This window comes from Lygodium microphyllum, chromosome 1 (assembly GCF_053477565.2).
Source record: "Lygodium microphyllum isolate KBCC chromosome 1, Lygodium_microphyllum_v1.1.10, whole genome shotgun sequence".
NCBI lineage: Eukaryota > Viridiplantae > Streptophyta > Polypodiopsida > Schizaeales > Lygodiaceae > Lygodium > Lygodium microphyllum.
The window spans coordinates 142,582,247-142,606,979 of record NC_141135.1 but is presented as its reverse complement, the minus strand read 5'-3'; the positions used below and the strand labels follow the sequence as shown (position 1 = coordinate 142,606,979).

Here is a 24,733-nt window from a genome sequence, read left to right as displayed (position 1 = left end):
AGAGGTTGGAAAGATGAGTGATACAAGCGAATATATGTATATATATACAAACACACACTTTAAATATATGAGTGTCTTAGTTTATTTTGAATATTGTGAGTTGCCAAACCTAATGTATATATATACACCAAAGATACATAAATAAAACTATATGGCTTGAATGTAATACTAAAATCATTCCATATACCTAAGATGTGTTTTATTTTAAAAATTTTACTTAAAATAATAGTCTTGCTCTCTCTCTCTCTCTCTCTCTCTCTCTCTCTCCACATGAAATGTGCCTTAGAAGGTAAAATGCCATGCCTATTAGGGTAGTATTTGGTTGGTTTTTGAGCTAAAATGTTAACATGTATTGAGATTGGGGGTTTTGCTTGAAATTTTTGTTTTAAATGAATACTAAACAAAATGATTTCAAGCATTACTTTTTCATGTAAGGTCTACTATTGAATATGCACCTCCTTTCGAATTCACTCTTTCATATAAACGATCATCCTTCCATTTAGAGTGACCTATTATTTATATTACATTCACATATTTTGAAAGGACCGTAGGTTCATAGTCGTATGCCCATATTAGGATAAACATCTAATCTATATGATTACATGCTTTGTGCTTGACTATTTGCAAACGTCTCGGTTTTTTTTGGGGAAAAACTGGGTTGGGGGTGCGGGGGGGGGATGTTAATCCAAATGTCTCGTTGGCACTCGGTCGAACGTTAAAGGAACGATCTTATTCTTTTAAAAAGAAAATACAAATCGGATGTAAATAGTATAATTTATTTATTATTGAAGAGCAGAGCCTTGTGCGATGTAAATATTATTATTTATTACCGATTTTATTCTTGAAGCGCAAGAGCCTTGTGCGATGGATTGATTTGTAGGTGCGGGTGACTCTCATTCGTTGTGGTGGAATTCAAAAAGAAACGGAACGCGGCAAAGGTTTCGAGCCACACGTCCCGACTCCCCGGCATGTAGGCTCGTTAAGGCTCGTAGGTCTGTTAAGACGCTTAAGTCCAGGCATTTGTCCTGTCAGCCGCACGATCTGTGTCGCAAAGCCAAGACACGTTCTTTCGTCTTTGCCTCTTCTCCCTCTCTCGGAACCTCTCTCCCTCTCTCCCTCGACCCCGCATCTTCGTCTTCGTTGCTGATCCTCCGTGTCATCGCCATCCCCCGAGGTCATCCGTCTTGATCATATCTCTCTCTCTCTCTCTCTCTCGTACATACAGGCAGCTTCAGGAGCTTCTTCCGTTGAACCCGAGGTTATGCTTCCCGTAGCTCGCCATGTCCCTGTTCCGGAGATTCTTCTACCGTCGGCCGCCCGATGGTCTTCTCGAGTTCTGTGAGCGTGTCTACGGTAAGTCCTTTCATTTGGATTCTCTCCGAAAAATCATTTCAATGCAGTGATTGTTTCCTCAGCTAGGGTTCTTGCATACACCCTTCCGGTTCTGGACTTCGGCTACAGCCTTATTTTTAGGGTTTTGTTCGCGTTATCTGTCCATCTGAGCGGCTTCCTCTGTCCACAGTGTTCGACTTCTGCTTCTCTACCGAGGTTCTCGAAGATGAAGTCTACAGGATTTTCATGCGGCAGATTGCGACCCAGCTGCATGAGTCATTCCCAGGTTCATCCTTTTTGGCATGCAATTTTCGGGAAGGGGACAGAAAGAGCAGGTTCTCAGAGATCCTATCACAGTATGACATAACAGTGATGGATTATCCACGGCAGTATGAAGGTTGCCCCCTCCTTCCTATGGCAATGATCCACCATTTCCTGAGGGCCACCGACAGTTGGCTGTCACGTGAAGGGCAGTCAAACATCCTGTTGATCAACTGTGAAAGGGGCGGCTGGCCCCTCCTTGCGTTCATACTTGCCTGCTTCTTTATTTATCGGAAGCTTCAAACTGGAGAGCAGAGGACACTGGAAATGATCCACAAAGAGGCACCTCGAGGATTGCTACAACTTTTGTCTCCACTTAATCCAATTGCATCTCAGCTTCGATACCTTCAGTATGTTGCCAGGCGAAACAATTCACCAGAATGGCCACCCATGGAGCGGGCATTAACCTTAGACTGCCTTATTCTCAGAGTTGTACCCACATTCGATACACAGGGAGGTTGCAGGCCAGTTGTTCGCATATTTGGAAGGGATGCTCATGGTCCAGGTGGTTGCAACACTCAGATGCTCTTCCAACAGGTGAAGAAGAACAAAGCAGTGCGACATTACAGACAGGTGGGCAAGTAGCATGATTGCCAGAAAATTGCAGTCAAACTGATAGGAACTAGTTGTAGCTATCTACTGAAGTCTTATTAACTGAAAATTGGGCAATTTTTTTGCCTAGCATTGTTTCAGGTTGACTGCGATGTTGTGAAAATAGATGTTCAATGTGCTGTGCAAGGTGACGTGGTTTTGGAATGCATACACCTTGATCCTGATTCGGAAAGGGAGACTATGATGTTTCGGGTCATGTTCAATACCGCTTTTATCCGCTCGAACATCTTAATGCTGGGTAGTGATGATCTTGACATTCTCTGGGATGCAAAGGAGCGCTTTCCAAAGGATTTTCGAGCAGAGGTAAGCGGATTTTGGTTTTCAGAACTCCAGGCTCATTGTTGGAAAAGGACCTCACCTGAGAGCCCTCTTTGATTGCGTCTCTTAATACAACTTGAAGCAGATATTGTTTGGGGACATTGAGAGCTTCTCTCCCTCAAAAGTCACAGTTCCTCTTCTTGGAGGTGAGGAGAAAGGTGGCCTACCGATGGAGGCTTTTGCAAAAGTACAGGAGCTCTTCAGTCATGTGGATTGGGTTGACGGGAATGGTGATGCAGCTGCTCTTTGGTTTATTAAGCATTTATCAGCTGCGAATGGTTTTCCTGAAAAGCTGGAAAAACTTTTACCTGGGGATACAAATGATTGGATTGTTCATCATAGCAAGCAAATGTTTATGCCAGCAACAGGAGGTTTAGAAGAAAGGGATAATGACCGTAGAGTTGGAACTAATTCACCAGTGACCCAGAATGGTCCTCAAACTGGCAGGGGTAACAGGTTTTCATTGCTTGATCAACGTTCTTCTGCAAGTTTGCCTTATGGGCCTCAGGGGCAGACAGTTCTGCTGCCTCCTCCACCTTCAGCACCACCTCCGCCGCCGCCACCCCCTCCTCTGCCTCCCATATCAACATCCAAGGCTGATATAAAGGCCCCACACCCACCCCCACTATCTGCCTTGCCATCTTACAATGGGGAGGCAAAATCATCTATTTTATCCAGTCGGGGAACATCCCCTTCTCCGACTCCACCTCCACCCCTGCCGCCGCCTCCACCCCCTCCATCATCATTGTCAACTGGGTTAGCTTATGCATCAGCCGGTGCAGTGCACGTAGGCTCAACCACATCCCAAAGTAGTGCACATCCACCACCACCACCACCACCGCCGCCGCCGCCGCTGCCGCCGCCTCCTCCTCCTCCTCCTCCTCCTCCTCCTTCCTCTACAGGCCATGCAGCCCAGGCTTCTATAATTCTAAAACCTTCAACTGCAGCCACAGCTCTGCCTCCTCCCCCTCCCCCTCCTCCCGTTCCATCACGTTCAGGGAGTACACCTTCACCTCCACCTCCACCTCCACCCCCACCTCCTCCTCTTCCACTTTCTGCAGCTCGATCAGCGAATGTTCCTGCTCCACCCCCACCCCCTCCCCTACCAACGCGCTCAGGAGGTGCTCCCCCTCCCCCTCCCCCTCCCCCTCCATCATCTGCTAATCAGGCACGAGCTGGAACTCCAACCCCACCACCACCTCCACCACCACCTGGAGCATCTAGAGGAGCAACTGCTCCCCCACCCCCACCTCCACCCCCACCTTCAAAAGGAAGTTCAACAACAGCCACAAAGTCTGGTCCACCACCTCCTCCTCCACCTCCTCGTTCTGGCCCACCTCCCCCACCTCCACCTCCAGGAAAGACTGGTGGTGCTCCTCCTCCTCCTCCACCACCTATGGGAAGGGGAGGCGCTGTACCTCCTCCCCCTCCACCACTTGGAAGAGGTAGAGGTAGTGGTCCCCCACCTGCACCTCCGCCTGGAGGACGCGGGCGGGGTAGTCTGGCTACACCAGGATCTGCTCCGGCTACAGCACAGCCATCACCAAAGAAGGCGTCCTTAAAGCCGCTTCATTGGGTCAAAGTAACTCGGGCTGTACAGGGCAGCTTGTGGGCAGAGGCTCAGAAACAAGAAGATCAGTCCAAGTATGTTCTCACATTAAACTTTCAGGGATGTGTTTACCTGTAGAAACACTCTTAAATTAACTGAACTTGAGCCTTGCAGGCAGCCTGAATTTGATATGTCAGAGCTAGAATCCCTGTTTTCAGCTGCCATGCCAACTTCCAATGGGGGAACACCAGGCACAAGTGGTGATAAGGCAGGTGGTCGACGTGCTTCCCATGTTCCCAAACAGGAAATTATACATCTGGTAAGATAAAGTTGGTCTGCTGGCCTATGCTTCCTGTTTAAGACTTTGTCCCTGTTTAAGACCTTGTGGATGACTTAGTACTTTGTCTGTAATTTTGTGCTAGGTTGACATGAGAAGAGCAAACAATTGTGAAATTATGCTTACGAAAGTGAAGATGCCACTTCCAAATATGATGGTAACTGCAGCATAGTGGAAAGTTGAAACATTCACTTGAATCGCATCATGGATTTTGGCCTGTGATAGAGTGGTGTTTTCCTTGTAGAATGCAGTCTTGGCACTTGACAACGCAGTGCTTGATGCTGATCAGGTTGAGAATCTGATCAAATTTTGTCCAACAAAGGAGGAAATGGACACCTTACGTGTAAGTTTTACATCATTTGAAGATCATTCATAACTCAGTTTGTCAACTGAGGGAAGCTTTGGAAATGTCCCTGCTGGGATTTCGAGTGATAAATTCGGTTTGGCAGAACTTTTGTGGTAGTTTGAACAGCCATGTTATTAATGAGGTGCAGTCCTTTGTAATGTGCAGGATGCTATAGAAGTTATAGATGTGTAGATAATTATATGAGTTTAATATCGTACAACTACTCAAGCCTTTACTTTGGCATTGTTTATTACTTATTTTCATTCCTTTTCCTTGTTCTGTTTATTGATTGTAGGCCTTTGATGGTGACAAGGAAACATTAGGAAAGTGTGAACAGGTAATACCTTCAAACTGCTCTCTTTCTTCCTTTGGCTGGCTGGTGAGGGTTTATTTGAGGAGTTCAACATGGAAGCATGATTCTCAACCCCTGGTTGTTTTGCAGTTCTTCTTGGAATTAATGAGAGTGCCTCGAGCAGAAGCAAAACTTAGGGTTTTTTCCTTCAAAATCCAGTTTGCAAGCCAGGTAAGGAAGCTTGTTTGTGAGTATTTGGTTTTCTTATTTGCTTTTGGTGCAAATAGCTATGTTTTTGCGGTAATGGACGTGAAGAACAGCGATTGGATCATGCATGATGACTTGTTAGGGTAATAAACAAGTTCTTCAAGAGGGGAGCATCGACACTGCCCTAATTGTCTCGAGTGCATGCATGCTCTGTGCAGGTCCAGGAACTTAGAACAAGTTTGGAAGTTATCAATGCAGCATCCACAGAGGCATGCTACTTTCCGCTCTACTTTCTGCTCTCATGTCCCTGTGTCGGTGAGTTAATAATGATTTTTAGACATCTTCATATTGATAGGAGACTTTTACAGGTGAAGAGTTCAGTAAAGTTGAGAAGGATCATGCAAACCATCCTCTCACTTGGAAATGCCTTGAATCAAGGAACTGCTCGAGGTGATTTTTATGAATAGGAATACTTTGCTCAAGAACTTTCTTAAAGCTTTAATATGAATTTTGATGTATGGACATCCTTCCTGTAGGGTCTGCTGTTGGCTTCAAGCTTGACAGTCTTTTGAAGCTCACAGATACACGTGCTCGAAATAACAAAATGACTCTCATGCATTATCTATGCAAGGTACCAATAATGCACTTAACACTACGAGTGCTTTATGGGTGAGGTGCTTCCTGTACTAGGGGCTGGAGTAGTATAAATCAGTCAAAATGTTCAGGCTTTTTTGGGTGTGTGTGTTCTTGAAACTTTTTTTCCCTTGGGATTCTAATTTCATCAATATTTTTTGTCTCTAAATACAGTTCATTGAACCAAAAACTTAAATTAGTATCCTATTGAAAACTCATAGGCAGAATAGCTAGATCAGGCAAGCACTGGTATTTGCCATGGAGTCTTGAAAACTGCTGCCAGTACCCCTCTGTATGGAGCTATGGGAGTCTTGTAGAGGAAAAATTGTGCCCAATCTTATTAATAGTATTTTTTAATGGCTGAAGATGGCTAGAACATGACAATGAGCATTTACAATTGCTTTAATGTCAAGGTATAAGGTTGCAAACTCAACTTTCTCTTGAGGAGGTCAACTCTTTGAAGACAAAATGTGATGCTCCAATCATTGCAAGCATGGTACAAATGGCAAGGTTTCCTTAGGAGCATAAAACAATGGTGTGGTTTGTCCGGAATGTTACTGGTGACTGGAATAGTGGAAGATGAATCTGGGAGATGTATGCTTGGCATGCTCTCAATGGTTTGCACCAAGACGGATACCTGCAGTCTGTTGACCCTTTATGTCACCCCTACATAGGGATTTCTTTCATCAATCATGACAGAAGCAGGCTTCTTACTCAGATGTTTTGGAGTTTCAGGAGATATCATCATCATGTATTGGACAATATGCATCTTTCCTTGCTTGGAGTTACTTCTTGGCTCTCTCATCCAGATGGCCAGAAAAAGATATTGCTTTAACTTCCAGTGCATGCATTTACAAGTCATGATAGTCTTGTCTCATACTATGACAGTCCTTGGTTAATAGTCTGACTTGCAACAGCTGGAGTGATTTGGTTTGAGACTGTTTTTGATGTCTTGTTAGGTATTACAGTATGTCTTACATCATCCCGAGTGACTTGGATTCTGACTGTCCAGATTTCTCTTTGAACCATCACTGTCTAAACTCTAGATGGCTCTCCTAATAATCTGGACAGCTAGAGAAACACATTCTTTTAACTTCCACTGTGTTTAGAGCTAGTACTATGTCCCTTGGCTAATAGTATGTCTTACATCAGCTCGAGTGAATTGGTTTGTTGGGTGCTTAATGCTGTTCTCTTCAGTAAATCCCTTCAGTGTCAATTCAAGTCTGAGAGTTTGCCCATCCAGTCCATGTGGTAAGAATGAGGTGACTGATCCTCCTCAAAAGTGGAAAAGCAATTAATTGTTTCGGATCTAGCTTGCTGAAATGTTACTCTCAGTGACATATTGTACCCTTTCTACTATGAAATGCTTGAGCCGACTGATAGGGTTTAAAAGAAAGCAATCGTTGCATGCCTAGGAAACCTTTGTTTGTCATGTAAAACCGATTCTTTGAGAATATTTCCTATAGTGCTAAGTGTCTTCTCTTGCTATTTATGAAAATTTTCCTTCTGATGCCAGATTTAGCACCTCTCGTAGCTGCACATCCAGATCAATAGCTCATTACAGCTGTCACTAAATGAACTTTAAGCTTTTGTCCATGATACGCACATCCAGATCAATAGCTCAATAGCTCATTACAGCTGTCACTAAATGAACTTTAAGCTTTTGTCCATGATACGCACATCCAGATCAATAGCTCATTACAGCTGTCACTAAATGAACTTTAAGCTTTTGTCCATGATACGCATAGATAGAGCAGGCTTAAAAGCTGCAGGTGCAGCAGACACTTGGAGTTCTTGGTGGGAGTAATAGCAGATGAATCAATAGGATGATGCCACTGTTAATTGCCTTCCCTTGCCGTTTATGACCGTTTTCCTTCTGATGCCAGCTTTAACACCTTCTACCGAAGCTGCTCAAGCCCATTACAGTCATTACCAGATGAACTTTAAGCGTTTGTCCACAACATTCACAGATAGAGCAGGTTTTGCATGTATATAAATGCAGGTGCAGCAGACATTCGGAGATGTCAGTGGGAGTAATAGTGGAAGCGATAATAGGGTGATGGCATTGCTAACTGCCTTTCCTTGCCATTTATGACCATTTACTTCTGATGCCAGCTTTAGCACCTTTTAGAATCTGCACAACTGGATCAAAGCCCATTGCAGCTGTAACCAGATGAACTTTAAGCATTCCCTCACAGAATGCACAGATAGAGCAGGTTTTACCTGGATATGAAAAGGTGCAGCAGACATCTGGACTTCTCAGTGCGAGCATAGGGTAATACCCTGTGGTACTGCATGTGACCTAATTGGTCCTACCAGTTTACCTAATTGGACCTAATTGGTTCTTGTAATCACATCTAGGACCTTTGATGAATCATTTTTCAGACCCTAAAAGACAGCAGTAAGCCAGTCCCTGTTCTGATGTCATGCATGCTATTGCACAAATAGTTGCTTTTCTTGTTTTAAATGGTTCCATTTGTTCTGTAGGCACTGACATGCATGACCTCTTGATAGATAACTTTTTTGGTGATTGTATGGCCCAAAAACTCTAAAATTCTGATTTAAGAGCACACAAAAGCTGCAAACCGATCTATTCTCTTCTTCCTAACACTAATATCTATCCACAAACAGCAGCATTTACTTTCTGCATGGAGTCCATATCAGCTTTGACAAACTAAAACATTGCTTGAAAGAACATAGCCAACCATCTCTTTCCCAAAAAAAGGTCTAAGGAAAATCTTTTGGGCTCAGGAGGGAAGATAGCCACCACCTTTGTAGTTTTGGTAGGTTCTTTGGTAGCTAATGAGCGCCCATTGATTGATGCCTTGGCTGCTTTTGGGTGGGACCTCTTGGGGGTAAAAGGCTTGACCTTTGCTTGGTGGTCTCTCTGAGTTCCAATTTGGGCATGTGAGGGGGTGTAAGCTAATGAAAGTGAGTTAACATTAATCCTTGCATAAAGCTCATTAATTTGCCCCAAAACTCACACACACGAGTGCGCTTTAAGTGTTTCATAAGCAAACTAAAAAACTTTGCTTGGTTCAGCTTCTATAAATAATGAGTGTCACGTGTGCCAAGCCACTTGCATCCCACTCAGTGAGGCTGCCATTGTCATCCACAGGAAATTGCCCTTTGTGTTTGGCGTCTGAGTAGGCCAACCTGCTGTCGCCTTGCTCTTGGTGGTCATCTATGGCTGCACTTGCATCATTTTGGTGCCACCTTGCCCGTTGATCACTTGTGCTGCTTGTTGGCGTCATCACAACATGTTGTAGTTACTATTTGCAGCCCTTTCGTTATCGTTGCTTGTTGGAGCTTGGATTGTTGTTGAAGACTACTAATCAGACTACCTTGATTGCCATGTCATCATCCTTGTTGGTAATAGTTGTATTTTGAGTTTTTGCACCTTGCTTCGTCAGTATGTACTCTGATTGGTGGTTGCTATACTTGGGATTGGTCTTTGGTAGATGATACACTCCGACACACTCCCTCAACTTGCCCCATGAGGATCGTCAGCTATTGGATTGCTTTGCCTTTGGGCATTTTTCTTTTCATTATTCATCTTGCTTCATCTTCTTTAGCTTGTCTTTTTGTGATTGCGCCTTGTGTTTGAGTTATTGTGTTTTAGTTGTGCTCGTACATTTTACCTTTTCTCAATGTAAACCCTATTATATTTGGACACCCATTCCAACTTATGCAACACTCCATCTTCTATTGCTACGTTCATCCATTTCTAATTACATCACATTTTGGCCTTTTCTTTGGGGGGGGGGGGGGACATGTCTTTTGGCACATGCCCCATAGGTATCAATCTTTCCCTTGTCCACATGGTGCAGGTGCATCAATGGTGGGAGTCCACTTTCAAACCAAGCACCGATGAGGATCTACATGCAAAGGTATCTGACTTGCACATATCAAGCCTTGCACATCACTAGGTTGTCCATATAAATTGCTATTATATCAATCCTCAATGGGCCATTCTACACCTTGACAAATGCACCTCGTAAAGGCAAATCACCTAATGTAGTGTTGCATGTAATACCTAGCCAATCTTTGAACCCTTAACTACCCACTTATCAAATATTTCACTTCTCTTTTCACTCATGTGGTATGACGAAGAACGAGTTTAATAATAATACTCGCTTTAATAGATCAAATTACATGACATGGTTTATCCTTATGTGGGATGTGATGGACACACTGAATTTATGGAACTCGGTTCATAGGATTTATGGGATCTTGTTTATATATGGCCCAAATAGTCTTCATATGAGGTAATATCCTCCTAGAAGAGTTGTAGGTATTAGGACCACAACTACAATTGAGTTAATGCGAGGTACGTTGAGAAACCACACCATTATGTATAGTTTCCCTTCTTCATTCCCTTTTTTGGTTTTAGTTTCCAGCCCCAAAAAGGCTTTCTAGGGTCTTTCGAGAGAGTTGGAGCGGCATACAAGAGACTTTAATGAGTGAGACTCAAGATAGTTCGTGCCTATATATATGACACATCACCCATTCTCAACACACCACCACACTCACTTATGCTCATTAGACCTTCTCTTTCCTCTCCTTTCACCATCTCCATCCTTGTTGCTAGATGCGAATCTCTAGCTTCCTTGGGCTGCATTTTTGGTGGTAGCCTCCTTCTTAGTTGGCACTTCTCATCCATACCTTGGCAACAACACTCCACCTCTTGGTGTCAGCATCTGCCACCTGGGGTAGCTTCACCTCTTCCTGACATCATTATCCATTGTTGGTGACAATATTTGAGTGTGCTAGTGTTTGCATTTTGCACCTTGGTGGCTTCTCCACCATTAGACATCACATCATCTAGTTGGCGACATTATCTCTAGGCCTTACTTGTGTATTGACTTCTTGGTGGTTCCTTGATAGTAGATGATCTTGTCCTTGAGTTGATGATTGTCTCAAAGACCATTGTTGATTGCGTTTAGGCAGCCTGGCTCATCCTCTTCCACCTGGTGTTACATCCAGTTGTTGGTGCTAGCTTTTCAAGCTTGCGTTTGCAAACTCAGAGGCTCCTCACCCTTCGATGGCAGTCTCATTGCTCTAGGTATCACTAGTCATCATCTTTGGGTTGCGGATTCAGAGGATCCTTCTCAACAACAATCTCCTTGCTCAAGGCAACACCTCATCATCCTTGCTTTTGTAGATTCAAAGGCTTCTTCGATAGTCTCCCTACTCTAGGGCATTCTTCGTGCTACAACACCCTTGTAGTAGATTCACTTCATTATTTTATCTTGTTCATTTGAGTTTCTCTTCCCTTCTCTTCTCAGTGTTTGCTATACTCACTTTCTGTTTCTTCCTACAAACCCTAATGTCTCTCTGGTTGCTCAGTCATTTCTTGACAAGGTATACAATTTGAATTCCATTCATAGCTTCAACACTTTGACCTTGCATTTGAGCGTTGGGCACATTTGATAAATTGCCCTTTGGTGTGATTGTAGTCGATGTATCAACCTTGACCATGAGCTCTAAGAGTTCAAAATCATTGAAAGGGATGTCTTGATAACCATGTTGGTTGAGTATGGATGTTTACTTGTTGAATTCACCACCATTGGCCTGCTAAAGTTAGATGATGACTTGTTTTGTCTTTGAATAAGCTAACTCTATTGAAGATTGGCCATTGTGATGACGAGTGTCATTCGAAGGCTAAGGCGGCCTGCTTGAACCTTGACCCTTTATTCTTCTTAGAAATTGTGCTCCTCAAAAGAGGGCAATGCTCTAGCTCTTTGGCAACAGAGACAGGATCATGCTTTAGCACCTATGACTCATGTCCCATTGCTTGCAAGGTGCTTGCAATGATCAGTGGAGACTCATAGGTCACATGGCTTTTGGACAACTCCCTTTTTTGCCTTCTCAACAATAGAAGGATTTTTTGATTGGTGTGCTATTCTTCATATGGACTTTGGTCCTTAAGCAATTCACACCTCCATTAAGCATAGGTAGGATGTCTTCTTGATCTTTACTTTTGAGTTGCCATTTGTCTCTAGTGTGCAGCTAAAAGCAGGGAACTGGTGCAGCTAAAAGCAGGGAACCCACTTTCTCATGACACCTTTCAATTCAAAGAATCATGTAAAATGTATCTATTAGTTTCATTACCTATGGCAGTGAGTCAAATGCTATTGCTCTTCCCATATACCGAGCTTTTATTTTCCATAATGCTCACTCAAGCTTGTATTCTCTCTTCGGTTTTACATTTCTATTCTTATGCATCTTAAGCTTGCCTACTTTTGGTAGTGGTATCTTTCCTTTATCTTAAACCAAGTCTCTAAAAGCATCTTCATTGAAGTTGAGGTACACCCGCCATAAGGTCTCATGTGGTACTTATGCTTATGGCTTTTCTTTTGAGTTGGAGACTAACATTGCAAAGAACTTGGTGTGTTTTATTAGGGTGTAGACTTGGATAGTTCGATACTCCAATGTTGGTTCTCTCTTTGGTAGAACTTTACACTTTTTGGCCCTTTTGAGGCTGAGTTACAACCTTCTTTGCGGCTACTAAGAAGGCCATTTATCGCACAGGTCTCTTGCAAAGACACTTGCTTGACTCTTCATTGGATGCTTCTCCTTTTTCTTTTGGCATCGATATGATGGGGTGAGAGATGATACTTGCTTCTTCCACCCTTTAATAGCAAGAGAGAGGGATTTCTCCTCTTGGTACTTATAGGGATTACATCATTGACATGCCCCAAGAGGGATTTCTCTTCTTGGTACTTATAGGGATTTCATTATTGACATGTCCAAACGAGCATGCTATAAGTTTGTATTTTACATTGTAGAGGTAGAAGAGGAAATGATGTAAGCATTTTGACCGGTGTCTTGACCAATGACAACATTAAGCCATAATTACTTTCTTTGTCTTTGTATTAATATGTTTTGTTATCTTCAAAATTGACAAAAAGGCTTGTGAAGAAAAAGAGGAATTTGAAAGAATATTTTTCTTATTCCTTGGATAAATAAAGTATTTTCAAGTTGAAGAGAAATGCTAGAAGTGGTGCAGCAATGGAAGCATAGACAAGTGCTGAAATAAACCGCTGAACACTTGATTGAAGAGAAAGAAAACAGAAGAATACTGTAGAAGAAGAGAACTCGGAGATGTGCTTGGGAAGTGGAATCCATATACCAAACATGAGAATGACATGTACAAAAGTGAGTCTTTGGCTCCAAGGCATTGGCACTGACACTAGCATCGGCATTGGCACCCTCTCTCCATAAAACTTGTAGGTGATGATGTGATTGAATGAGGAGGGAACCGTGTACATAAAGAAGAAAATACTGCCAAAATAGGGGCGATTCAGCTAGCATTTAATATTGGTCAACCAACATAAAGTGCTTCGAATAAGCATAATAATAACCATAATAAAATGCCTAAATAACCTAGCCATGCTTGAAATAGATTAGGACTTACACAAGTTTTGTGAATTGCTAACACCCTCTCTTAGATCATGGTGATTTGTTACAATACAATGATACAATGATAATGACTCATCACATTCCATACAACATAGAACCACCAGAGTAGAACCATGGATACCTAGGTAGTGGGTGATCGAGCCAACCACGAAGGTATCTCAAAGAGTCGATGTCGGTCGTACTAGCTCCAAAAAATAGAGAAGAGTCATAACAGATCTCTTCTGTCCGTCAACAAAGTGTTGTAGTAGCAATGTCCCCCTCATTTTGAGCTCGAATAGGAGCCAATCTCACTCATTGTAAAATAACTAGCTCATCACGAACTTAGATGTCAATCCAAGCTTCAAGATTTGAACCTACCAAACTTCGATCGATGCATTAGGGACGATTCTCGTTGGAACCTGTGCATCTATATACCTGTATAGATGAGGCTCGATTGCCCCATCTTACCATCCTCTCATACTCCCACTCTGGCACTAGAGAGTTGTGAGGGATGATAAAACTAGCCTTTCTTCTTGGAAAGGGTGGTAATTCCTTGATTAAGCACTTAACTATAGCAATCAACAAATGAATATAAGGTGAAATACACAAATTACTTTAAATGTTATCAGTAAGATAAAAACATCTCAAAATTTCACGTTCTCGTGACAGATGACTGTGTCACTTGGACTAGAAAGTAGTAGAGAAAGGGGCAGTTAGGCTCTTCCCTCAGTCTGAAGAAGTCGATTCTGTCTGCGCCTTGGACTTTTCCCATGGCGGGAGGATCAGAGTTAGCATAGTGTGAGGAAGAGGATGACTTGTCGGAGGAGTCCGCTTATTGCTTTTTTTCTTCTCCTTTCCCTTTCAGGAGGGTGCTAACTTCTTGTAGTGACTAGTTCTTCTGTAAGTGTCTCTTCTTACCGTAGTGATAACATTGGGTTTTCAACGACTTCTTGTTACCTCTCTTTGAAGCTATAAAGGCCTTAGTCTCCCTTGTAAATGCAAAGATTCCTCATGCTCAAGAAGCATCCAGAACATGTGGAAAGCTCATAGGTGTAGAGGATATTCAAACCTCGAGGAAAGCTTGTAGAGTATTGTTTACACTAGATGTGCCTTTAGAAGAACAGATTGTATGTGTTGATTTTGATCCTATACCATGTGTAACATGGAGAAAAAATAACTGAATGGTGTTTGTTGGCTCAAACTTCATGTGCTAAAGCTGTCCATAAAGGGTCACAATACACATGGGAAAAGGTGCCTTTATACAATAACGGAAGCTTCAATTATATTTCTAGTGATGTCTTGCAGGAGATAACCATTGGTAGAACTTCTTTAGAAATACATTGAAGCAATATAGTGTTACGAGAACTTAAAATTTTGAGATGCTTTAATCTTGTTGATAACATTTTATTGAGTTATCAATCAAATCTGCAAGGTTGTTTAGCACATGTGATGCACATGACATTTATTTTAGGATAACAGGCCAAGAACCTTGAGGATATTGTGGGTGTCAAAGGTAAAAGTTGATAAGCTATGCTAGTTGGACTTTGGGATTCAATTGGTGTTAGTTATGATTGTCATGAGGACATGTATTTTTGAAATCTCATTTAATATGTGGATTAATTTTTAATCCCATAGTTAAGTAAATGTTGCACATGTGAGGTGTGACTTGGATTAGAGTAAATTTACAAGCCCAAGACCTAAGGAAATCATGGGATGTCAAAGACAAAAGTTGCTATAAGTTATGTTGCACAGGTAATTGGTGGTATCTGGTGCCAATTTTTGGCCTAGGTAATTGATGACATTAAAAAAGTGGTGTTTAATGATACCTTATGTCAATTTGATGGTTAAAGATGTTGCAAAGATACTTAGGAGTGGAAGTTGCCTAGTCAATTTAATTATTGACTAGTTAGATAATTTTTTTGGGCATCAAAATAATTATTAGATTAATTTTCAGTATTTAAAGACTGAAAATTAATATTTAATTATGGATAATATTGAAAAAACCATTTGAAAAGGTTGCCACTTGGCAAAAACGCCCATGCAAGACTGATTAACGTCTATATAGATTGGAGAGAGACATTTAGTGTATTTAGCTTGCAAGAGAGAGAGAGGAGATGCTATTGGTCTGATCTGTAGCCATTAGAGGACCTTCTGAGGTAGTCAGGGGTAAGAGAAGACTAATCAACAAGCGACAATATCTACAGGTTGTTGGACAAGGCAGCAACAGTAAATGATTGATTTTTTTGGGTATCAAAATAATTATTAGATTATTTTTTAGTATTTAAAGATGAAAAATGAATATTTAATTATGGATAATATTGAAAAAACCATTTGGGAAGATTGCAACTTGGCAAAAATTCCCATGCAAGACTGATAAATATCTATATAGGTTGGAGAGAGGCATTTAGTGCATTTAGCCTACAAGAGAGAGAGAGGAGATGCTGTTGGTTTGATCTGCAGCCATTGGAGGACTTTTTGAGGTAGCTAGGGGCAAGAGAAGACCGATCAACAGTAAGTGACAACATCTACAGGTTTTAGAGACAAGGCAGTAGTAGTAAATGATTGATTTTTTTCAGTTCTTTGTGAATAAAGTCTTTATTTTCTCTCTCCTGAGTATTTTCTCTCATCATCCAGCCTTCAACAAGCGACAATATCTACAGGTTGTTCGAACAAGGCAGCAACAATAAATGATTGATTTTTTTTGGCATCAAAATAATTATTAGATTATTTTTTAGTATTCAAAGAAAAAAAATGAATATTTAATTATAAATAATATTGAAAAAACCATTTGGGAAGGTTGCAACTTGGCAAAAATTCCCATGCAATACTGATAAACATCTATATAGGTTGGAGAGAGGCATTTAGTGCATTTAGCCTACAAGAGAGAGAGAGGAGATGCTGCTGGTTTGATCTGCAGCCATTGGAGGACTTTTTGAGGTAGCTAGGGGCAAGAGAAGACCGATCAAGAGTAAGTGACAACATCTACAGGTTCTAGAGACAAGGCAGGAGTAGTAAATGATTGATTTTCTTCAGTTCTTTGTGAATAAAGTCTTTATTTTCTCTCTCCTCAATATTTTCTCTCATCATCTAGCCTTTCTATAGCCTTGCTTCGAAGATTACAACATTGAGATCACCAGAGGTTGATAAATTTCAGATTTCTTTGATGTGAATTCTAATCTGCAGCAGAAATTAGGGTTTAGCAGCAACCTTGGGAAGCATGTCAGAAATTGGAAGCTCCAAGACTTGCATTTAACAAGACTGAAGTTGTTTTTAGTCAAATTCAAGTGGAGGGACCAACAAAGCAATTAATTTGGGGCATTCTCCATCAAAGTGGGTGAAAGTCAATTGATTGCTCGAATCAAGGGGCAAATCATATTGAAGACTTGCTGGTCATCTTGGCTAAATTGCCCATTCAAACTGAGAAAACGTTTTTGGGGCTGGGTCTTAGTCATTTAGCTAGTTTATAGCTTGAGAGAGAGAGAGAGAGAGAGAGAGAGAGAGAGAGAGAGAGAGAGTTGCTAATCCATTTTCTGGATAAGAGAATAGCAATTTGCTGCACAAGGTAGCTATCTGGGGGCCTCAGCAAGTAGGGGACAATAGGGAGACACCTTCTAGGGTTTGACTAGAGCATTGTTGGCTAGATGATAGCATTTTGGAGGTGCATGATAGTAGACGGTTGCATTATATGCAGGCTGGAGCAAGCAACAGGCAGATTTTAGGGTTTTTTTGTGAAGAAAATCAGAATTCTCTCTCATCTTGGTTTTCTCTCACCTTTTCTAGTAATTTCTTAAAAGATCTCAATATTTTTCAGCCATTTTGAGCAGATCTCAATGAGATTTATCGGACAACAAAGAGATCTTTGCTTGCTGTAAATCCTAAATTTTTATAGAAATTAGGGTTTGACAGCCACATTAGGATGCATGCCAATAGGAGAAGGCATTGTACACAATCCAAGACCTGAAAATTGTGTAATTGTTAGAGAACTTAGATGCTAGCCCATTCATTGTAAATTTGGGCAGCATTTGATCAGATCGTGGTTTCAATTGTGCAAGTCATGGGTGAAAAGACAAGGGGCAAATCACTTGAATTGCTTGTCGATTTTTATTACATCAAGGGTTTTTTGGAACAACAAAGAAGATTGTGGAATCTCGGCTTGTACTCATTCCATTAGCAATCAAAGTTAAAGAAATATCAAAAGGGGCGCCAGTTTTGGGGCCAATAAGTTGTCTAATGTCCAAGATTATTAAGGTAAATTGTGCATTTCAATTTATGTTTATTTGTTGATTGCTCTAATTAAGTGCTTAATTAAGGAATTATCACCCTCTCCAAGATGGAAGGTTGGTTTTAGTAGAATACGTACGTGTATTCCTTGAATCCCATATAAGTATAACTTTCTCATGGTTGTCCTTCTCAAAGTCCTTGGGAAGAGGAAAAGGACGTTGAGGCCGAGAAATAGCTCCACATACAATGTACTAAATCCGCTTGTGCACAAGCCAAGCTTTCATCACCACTCTCCATGTAAGTTAGATCCATGTAAATTATCATTTGTAGAAGTGCACGGAGGAGCCATGGGGAGAGGATAAGAAGAGAAGATAGAGAATAGGAGGTATATAGAGAGAGAATACAGCCAAACCAATAGCAAAGACTTCACAAAATGAGAGTTCACGTGTAGTGTAATAAAAAAAATTGATAAAAAATGAAGGCTGATTGTTGCATAAGGAAGAAAAACCAATCAAAAACAGCAAAAACGCCTTGTACAAATAGTGCCTAGCCACCGCTGGAGGTAGAAAATTCAAAATGCAAGTTGATGGAACATTTAATGTAGCAAATTGACGATCTCAAGTTGGAATTGAGGCGTAGGTTGAAAACCTAGGTTGCAAGTTTGAAAAATGTAGGCTTGATTAGTAGGGGGAAGAAAGATCTATAATTAGCAAAAAATTGCAGCAGGAACCTAGATCTTGCAATTTGATACCATGGTATAAGTGATGCAATAATGGAAGCATAGACAAGTGCTGGAATAAATTACTGAACACAAGACATAAGAGAAAGAAAATAGAAGAACACTGCAGAAGAAGAGAACTCAAAGATGTGCTTGGGAGATGGAATCCATATACCAAACATGAGAATGACACGTACAAAAGTGAGTCTTTGGTTGCAAGGCATTGATACCCTCTCTCCATAGAACGTGTAGTAGGTGATGATGTGATTGAATGAGGGAGTTGAGTATACAAAGAAAAAAATAATGCCAAAATAGGGCTAGGTTGGCCAACATAAAATGCCCTAAACAAGTATCATAATAACCATAGTGAAATGCCTAAATAACATAGCCATGCTTGGCATAGGTCAATAGACTCACACAGGAGTTGCTTGAATTGCTAACAAGAAGACCGTCGATGGCTGAAAGAGCAACTTTTCCAATCCCTTGTAAAGAAATACTCTAAAACAAAAGATAAATGCAAGTAAATGACAAAGCACAAAGTGATAATAAAACTCAGAGTTGAAGAATAACTTAGAGACAATGAACATGATAGATGAATAAATAATGAATAGATACAATGGTCAATGCAGTAAACACACTATGTAGAGTGAATACAAAACCTTGATTGCAAAGAGATGAGCAAAAGTGTGTCATACTTTGTACAAATCTTGAAATGCAGCAGGCAGCCTTTAGATGTGATCAGCAGTTGCAAATAGAGATTTGGGAGTTTGGATCAGGCTAAACATGGGAGTGGCAGTTGATAGTAGCAAACACAAAGATTCAGAGACACTCTAACTGATGGCAATGGCTCGAAATATTGTGCATAGGTTGAAAAGCTACCATTTGAAACAAACACAATGTTAGGAGGCTAAAGACTAATCGCTAGGAGCTGATGCAAGCTGGTCACCATTGTTGAGGTATCCACCATGGAGGGATGTAGACAGCAGCAGAGAAGTAAGCGCTAGCTGGAGGAGGTCTTGCAATGAATGACTGAGATGGGCTGAGTGGAAAGGCAGCCTCCTATTTATAAAGATGTGGATCCTCCCAAATTAGGGTTTGGCTTATGGGACATAGACACTCCAGGAAAGTATGGTAATAATCAACTTTTGGGGTTGTATTAAAGAGATAATCAGTTTGTAATGCATTTTTTAGCTTAATACCCCTTTTTAGGCCCAAGGTTGGTACTTGTGAGAGTTTCCAAAGCATAGCTCAGCCCATAATACCTTAAGGCATCACACCCCAAAGCAGCAATGGTATCAGACAAGGGGTGTAAGTTGGTTGCCCAATAGCCTACTAAGACTAGAGGCGATGGTAGTCTTACCTTGGGAGCCAAAAGCGTCACCCTAGACAGGCCAAGGGATCAAACAAAGGGTGCTCATCTGCTGCCCATTGTCCTAGTACTACTTGCAAAGGTGATGGAATTGCTTTGGACTTTTTTTTGTCGGGGTGTTTTTTTTGGGGCCCTTTCAAGTAGTTGTGCCATTGGGAAAAGAGTAAAGAGGTGGTCATATCCATCATCACAAAACAAAAAGCTACCCCAACCACATGTGGGTGTCTGTGATGAAAATATGGAGGGTATGTGTGGGATGCTGCAATAGAGAGAGCACTGCCATAGAAATTGCCATGGGAGACTGCCATATGAGCTGTTGCGAATATGTTGACTCAAAAGTGATAAATATGCACCGATGCATGTTTACAAGAATAGAATGCCAATGTAAGGGGTAATGCAGAATATCTTGTGCCCTCATGGGGAATTGTTCACTTCCCCAAGTGCCCTTTTACAATCACGATCATCAAGATGTAAAGGGATAATGAGAGTATGCCTGTTTGTGATTTATATGCCTCTGTGTCTATTGCATCATGGTTATGTCTGTCTGTGATTTGTATGCCTGTCTATCTATTGCATTATGGTATTTGATGTTTTAATAATGGAAAATGCAAAAGTTCAACCGGGGGAAGAGTGAAACTGATTGTGAGTGAACAACCAACTGCCTAACTCAGTTTTTGAGCTCGAAATTCATTTAGTACTTTGCATATGATATCCAGGTTATTTCTGAAAAGCTTCCGGACCTTGTTGATTTTGACAAAGATCTAGCTCACCTAGAAGGTGCATCAAAGGTTTGTTGTAGCCTTCCTTCTTTCCATGCTATATTTTTCTGATATGGTGCTGTGATTCGTCATTATGTTGCTCTTCATCAATCTTCCTGTCCACTTCACCAGATCCAGTTGAAGTCTTTAGCCGAGGAGATGCAGGCAGTCAGCAAAGGCCTTGAAAAGGTTGAGCAGGAGCTTACAGCATCAGAAAATGATGGTGCAGTGTCTGAAGGTTTCCGCCAGGTGAATTGTGCTCTGCTTGGTCATTTTGTCCACTTGTACCTCTGATTTTAATGAAGTGAATGGTTATCTTCCAGTTCCAATAAATTGGAAATATAATATCCAAAACTTTTTAGCACATGAAGTTGACAAGTGTATCAGAACCACTGAAGATTCAGATGACCATTCAAATGATGTATCATGTTCTAGCAGCTCTCTGTAACATGTTCTTGAGATTATCTAGAGGCATGAACTTGAAAGTGCATTCGTTTGAATGCAGCTGATCATTGACATTAACATTGTGGCATGGGATGTTGTAGAGCATGCTTGTGATATATTGGTAAGGTCTGGATGTATTGGATGCTTCATGGCATTAGCCACTGACGTCTAGATTGCAGATTTGTGATTAGACAGAAGTGACTTTGATGGCAGCTATCAGATGTAGTAAGTTGTACATGTGGCTGTATTTTCTGTTGCTCTGGGCCCATTAGTTACCCATCAGTGAGCTGAGGGATAAATCTCTTTCTGGGCATGTTTTTGACTCTCTCTCTATATTTCCATCTTGAAGGTGTTGAAGATCTTCCTAAATACAGCAGAAGCAGATGTAAAGTCATTGGCAAGCCTGTACGCAGAAGTGGTAAATTGCTGTGTTTTTGCTGCTACTTGTGTACCGTTATTAATATTGTTTGCATAATGTAGACATGAGCCCATTGTTGCATTTGTTGATGCATGAAAACCAGGGGCGGAACGCTGATTCACTTGCACAATATTTTGGGGAGGATCCTGCACGTTGCCCATTTGAGCAAGGTAAGGTTTACACGCCGCCATATTCAGGCTGAATATACTAAAAATTATCTCACCTTAAATAATCAGATGGGGGAGGCTGGTGTTACTTTAGGACATGTGGGTTGTATGTGATAGTTATTTTGTTTCCTTCAAGATTCCATGGTCTTCTTGTTTTTGTTAGTCTCTGCTGGTTGGCTATAAAAAACATCATGGTGTTCAGGTGCTTGGAGCCTGGAAAAGTAGAGCCTGGAAAATACTTTTCTTACTCGGAATGTGTCCGGGCATTATGCCTTGTGTACATGTAATGCTCTGATTTTGATTTCTGTCTTGTCTTCATCTGACGACTGGGAATCACTTGTCTTTTTCCATATCCAATTGTGGTTGCACGATTTGCAATGTTAGGGTAGCAAAGGAATTGATACTGGGAATCACTAGTCTTCATCTGTTGACTGGGAATCACTCGTCTTTTTTCCATATGCAGTTGTGGCTGTACAACTTGCAATGTTAGGGTAGCAAAGGAATTGATACTAAAACATAGGCAGATCTCTTACTGATACAAATCTTGTATTGGATTTCTTCAAGACTTTTTTCTTGAAAACTCCTCTTTTTGTCTTTAATGATAGTGAAGAATTGACTTTGATTTGAGTCTTTCTCAGTGATCGTGTCAATTGGTGACGCCTTCAGATTGATCGCCAATTTGGGGTTTCAGCTTGATGCTACTTGTTACAGTTGTTTCTCAGTTTGCTTTGTGCATCTAGATGACACTTCATTTTGAAGTCTATTAAATATGTCTGTTTTGTATGCTAGAAATAGGTTTTCAAATGCCCAAAAAGTGATGAGCATTCGGTATTGGTAATTAATATAATATTCATCCTTACTTACAGTGTACACATTTTACCCATTTTCAGTTGTATTCATGTGTTATATATGCCCTCGAGGTTTGTTGTAATGAGTTTTCATGTGTTTATGTGCAGTGACGTCCATATTGTTGAATTTTGTTAGTACCTTCAAGAAGGCTTTAGAAGAAAATGCAAAACTTGTTGAAATGGAAAAGAAAAAGGCAGAGAAAGAAGCGGAAAAGGAGAGATTGAAAAATTTATCCCCCCTTCAATTGGATCAAGACAGGTTCAGAGATCAGGATAGGTTTAGAAATAGTCCCACACGGAGAGAATTTGAACAGCTTTTCTCTCCAAGAAGAGGTAGAGCAGGTTGACTTGAGATAGCTGATGCTGTCATCGATCTCTTTCTGCCAAGTGCTTCTAAGTTTATGTCGAGGTTGGATGTCATGGCAAGTTTCAGTACATGATATGAACGAAGTTTCAGCTCGATCTGACTGACTGATGGAAGAAGCTTTGTTTTGTCTTTATGGGTTTTTGGATTTTTATTGCAGTAGCAAATGCATTCAGAAGAAAAGAGGTTGCCTGTAATTTATCATGAGTGTTTATGGAAAATCTCAGCCAAATCTCTGGCTATATTGACCCAAGAAGATGAGCATTTGTACCAAGGAGAAAGGCACCTCTTTTGGCAGAACAACTAGGTTCTGGATGAGGGTGACCAATGGCAGATTGTTTGGCTGTAAATTCGAGGACCCAACAGTGTACAGAAAGATTGGCGACAAGCTGATGTGATTACAATGATAAGAACACAATTCTACTAGACTCACAGTGTATGTCTGTGGGGTTTTGTACTTTTATCTCCCTCAAATGCTTGCCACAACCTTTTTGACTGTGGTATGTAAGGGGTCCAACAAATTGTAAATCAATATTTCTTGTTTCTTGTTTTGGATTCAGTTGCCAAAGGCTTTTATGGACACCACCTGAAAAAATGAAGGTGGTTGAGATGTAGCTTACCAAAAAATATTATTTCGAAATGTACCAATTATATTCTAGAGTCGAACTGGAGATCTTTCTCAGACACTCTCAAGTGTTACATATTACTGAAGAGTTCTTTTATTTGGGAAAAATATTGTGCTGTATTTTTGGTAGCCCCTTATTGTGGACCAGGTGAACACAGCATTTTATTGATAAGGGTTGAAAAAAGTGCAAATCACCTGAATATTGATTTGATATGCAGCTTTGTTTTGAAATGCTTTTCTTTGATTTGTGCTTTTAAGGAACATTCCTTTGATTTTAGGTTGGCAATCATAGAGCTATGTTCTGTTCTATCAACAAGAGGTGTTGCAATTAAAAAACGGGCGAAAGGGAACAGGAGGGACTATTATGTTCAGAAAAGTCGTCCATCTTCAGAATCGCCTCTTATTGATAAAATAGAACATAGCTCTATGCATGCCAACCTTTTCCCTCATATATCCTTTTCCTTTTCTTTCATAACATTGCCTCTTATTGATTGAACCATTCCTTTTCCCTCCTTTTGCTGTGTACTCTCTTAATAAAAATAAGTGCTCCTTAAATATGAAATTAGGAATCAGGATATGTAGTCTTAGATAGCATCCACAGAAATCAAGGTTTATTGTAATTATTGCAAAATTTCAACAAAGAAAAACCTTTGTGAACATGTATCTGAAACTATTCAAAATTTGTAGGCTTCAAAAGTGGCAAATGCATGTAAATTTGATTCAAAATCCTCCCGAAGTTTGCTTTTGCATTGGTGTAACTATTGTTTTTGGTGTCATGTAAATCCACTTGGAGGGAATCGATCTGGGCATAAGGAATGTGCTATAGAAAGCCCAAGTAAGCTTAGTGAATGCTGGATCACCAATAAGTGAATCTTTAGTCCCATGTTTTTCAATGCAACAAAGCTTTTCTAAACATTCACATTGGTATTAGAACGATTGGCCTTTTAAAGTTCTACATCTTGGTCCTCTACTTCCAAGTAGTATCTACTTCATATTCAATGTGCCACGTAACTCCTAAGCATTTATGCAACATTTGTTTCTCTTCTCGAACATAGATACATTAGAAGATTTCCAATCATGTTTTGCTTTTCCTTCCAAGCTACCATCATGTTATATGCAAGATATCATCACAATGCCATTTTGCTTGATCTAGTTGTTAATTTTAGCTTTAAAGTCGTGTCTTTCCTTTGTCTTGTTGTATATTTTGCCTTCTTGATTAGGCCAATGTTTTAATTTTTCTTTTTGATCAATAAGCTTTTGTATCCAGTGAGGATGTATAGTTGGGTTGAATTGATCGAATGGCTTGCTACACATGGCACCACTATCATAGATGCCAATCCATCTTTGCACTCTTTCATCATGTAACCATTATTGGACATACAATGTTTGGGCTCAAGGATGTGAGATAGAAAGGTGCCTTGAAAAGGGTCCTCCCCACTACTAGAGCATC

The 24,733-nt window shown here is 40.8% G+C and overlaps 1 protein-coding gene across 1 annotated transcript; it reads left to right on the top strand.

The window, feature by feature from the left end:
• Nucleotides 1-991: 991 nt before the first annotated feature.
• Nucleotides 992-23,316, top strand: AFH14 (Formin Homology 14). The gene is made up of 17 exons (XM_087682209.1): nucleotides 992-1,353; nucleotides 1,523-2,226; nucleotides 2,347-2,568; nucleotides 2,669-4,227; nucleotides 4,307-4,451; nucleotides 4,555-4,626; nucleotides 4,714-4,812; nucleotides 5,111-5,152; nucleotides 5,258-5,338; nucleotides 5,533-5,583; nucleotides 5,683-5,764; nucleotides 5,851-5,945; nucleotides 20,376-20,447; nucleotides 20,550-20,666; nucleotides 21,211-21,279; nucleotides 21,383-21,449; nucleotides 22,403-23,316. The coding sequence occupies exons 1-17, from the start codon at nucleotides 1,281-1,283 to the stop codon at nucleotides 22,639-22,641; spliced, it is 3,789 nt and encodes a 1,262-aa protein (XP_087538335.1). The 5' UTR covers nucleotides 992-1,280; the 3' UTR covers nucleotides 22,642-23,316.
• Nucleotides 23,317-24,733: the final 1,417 nt, after the last annotated feature.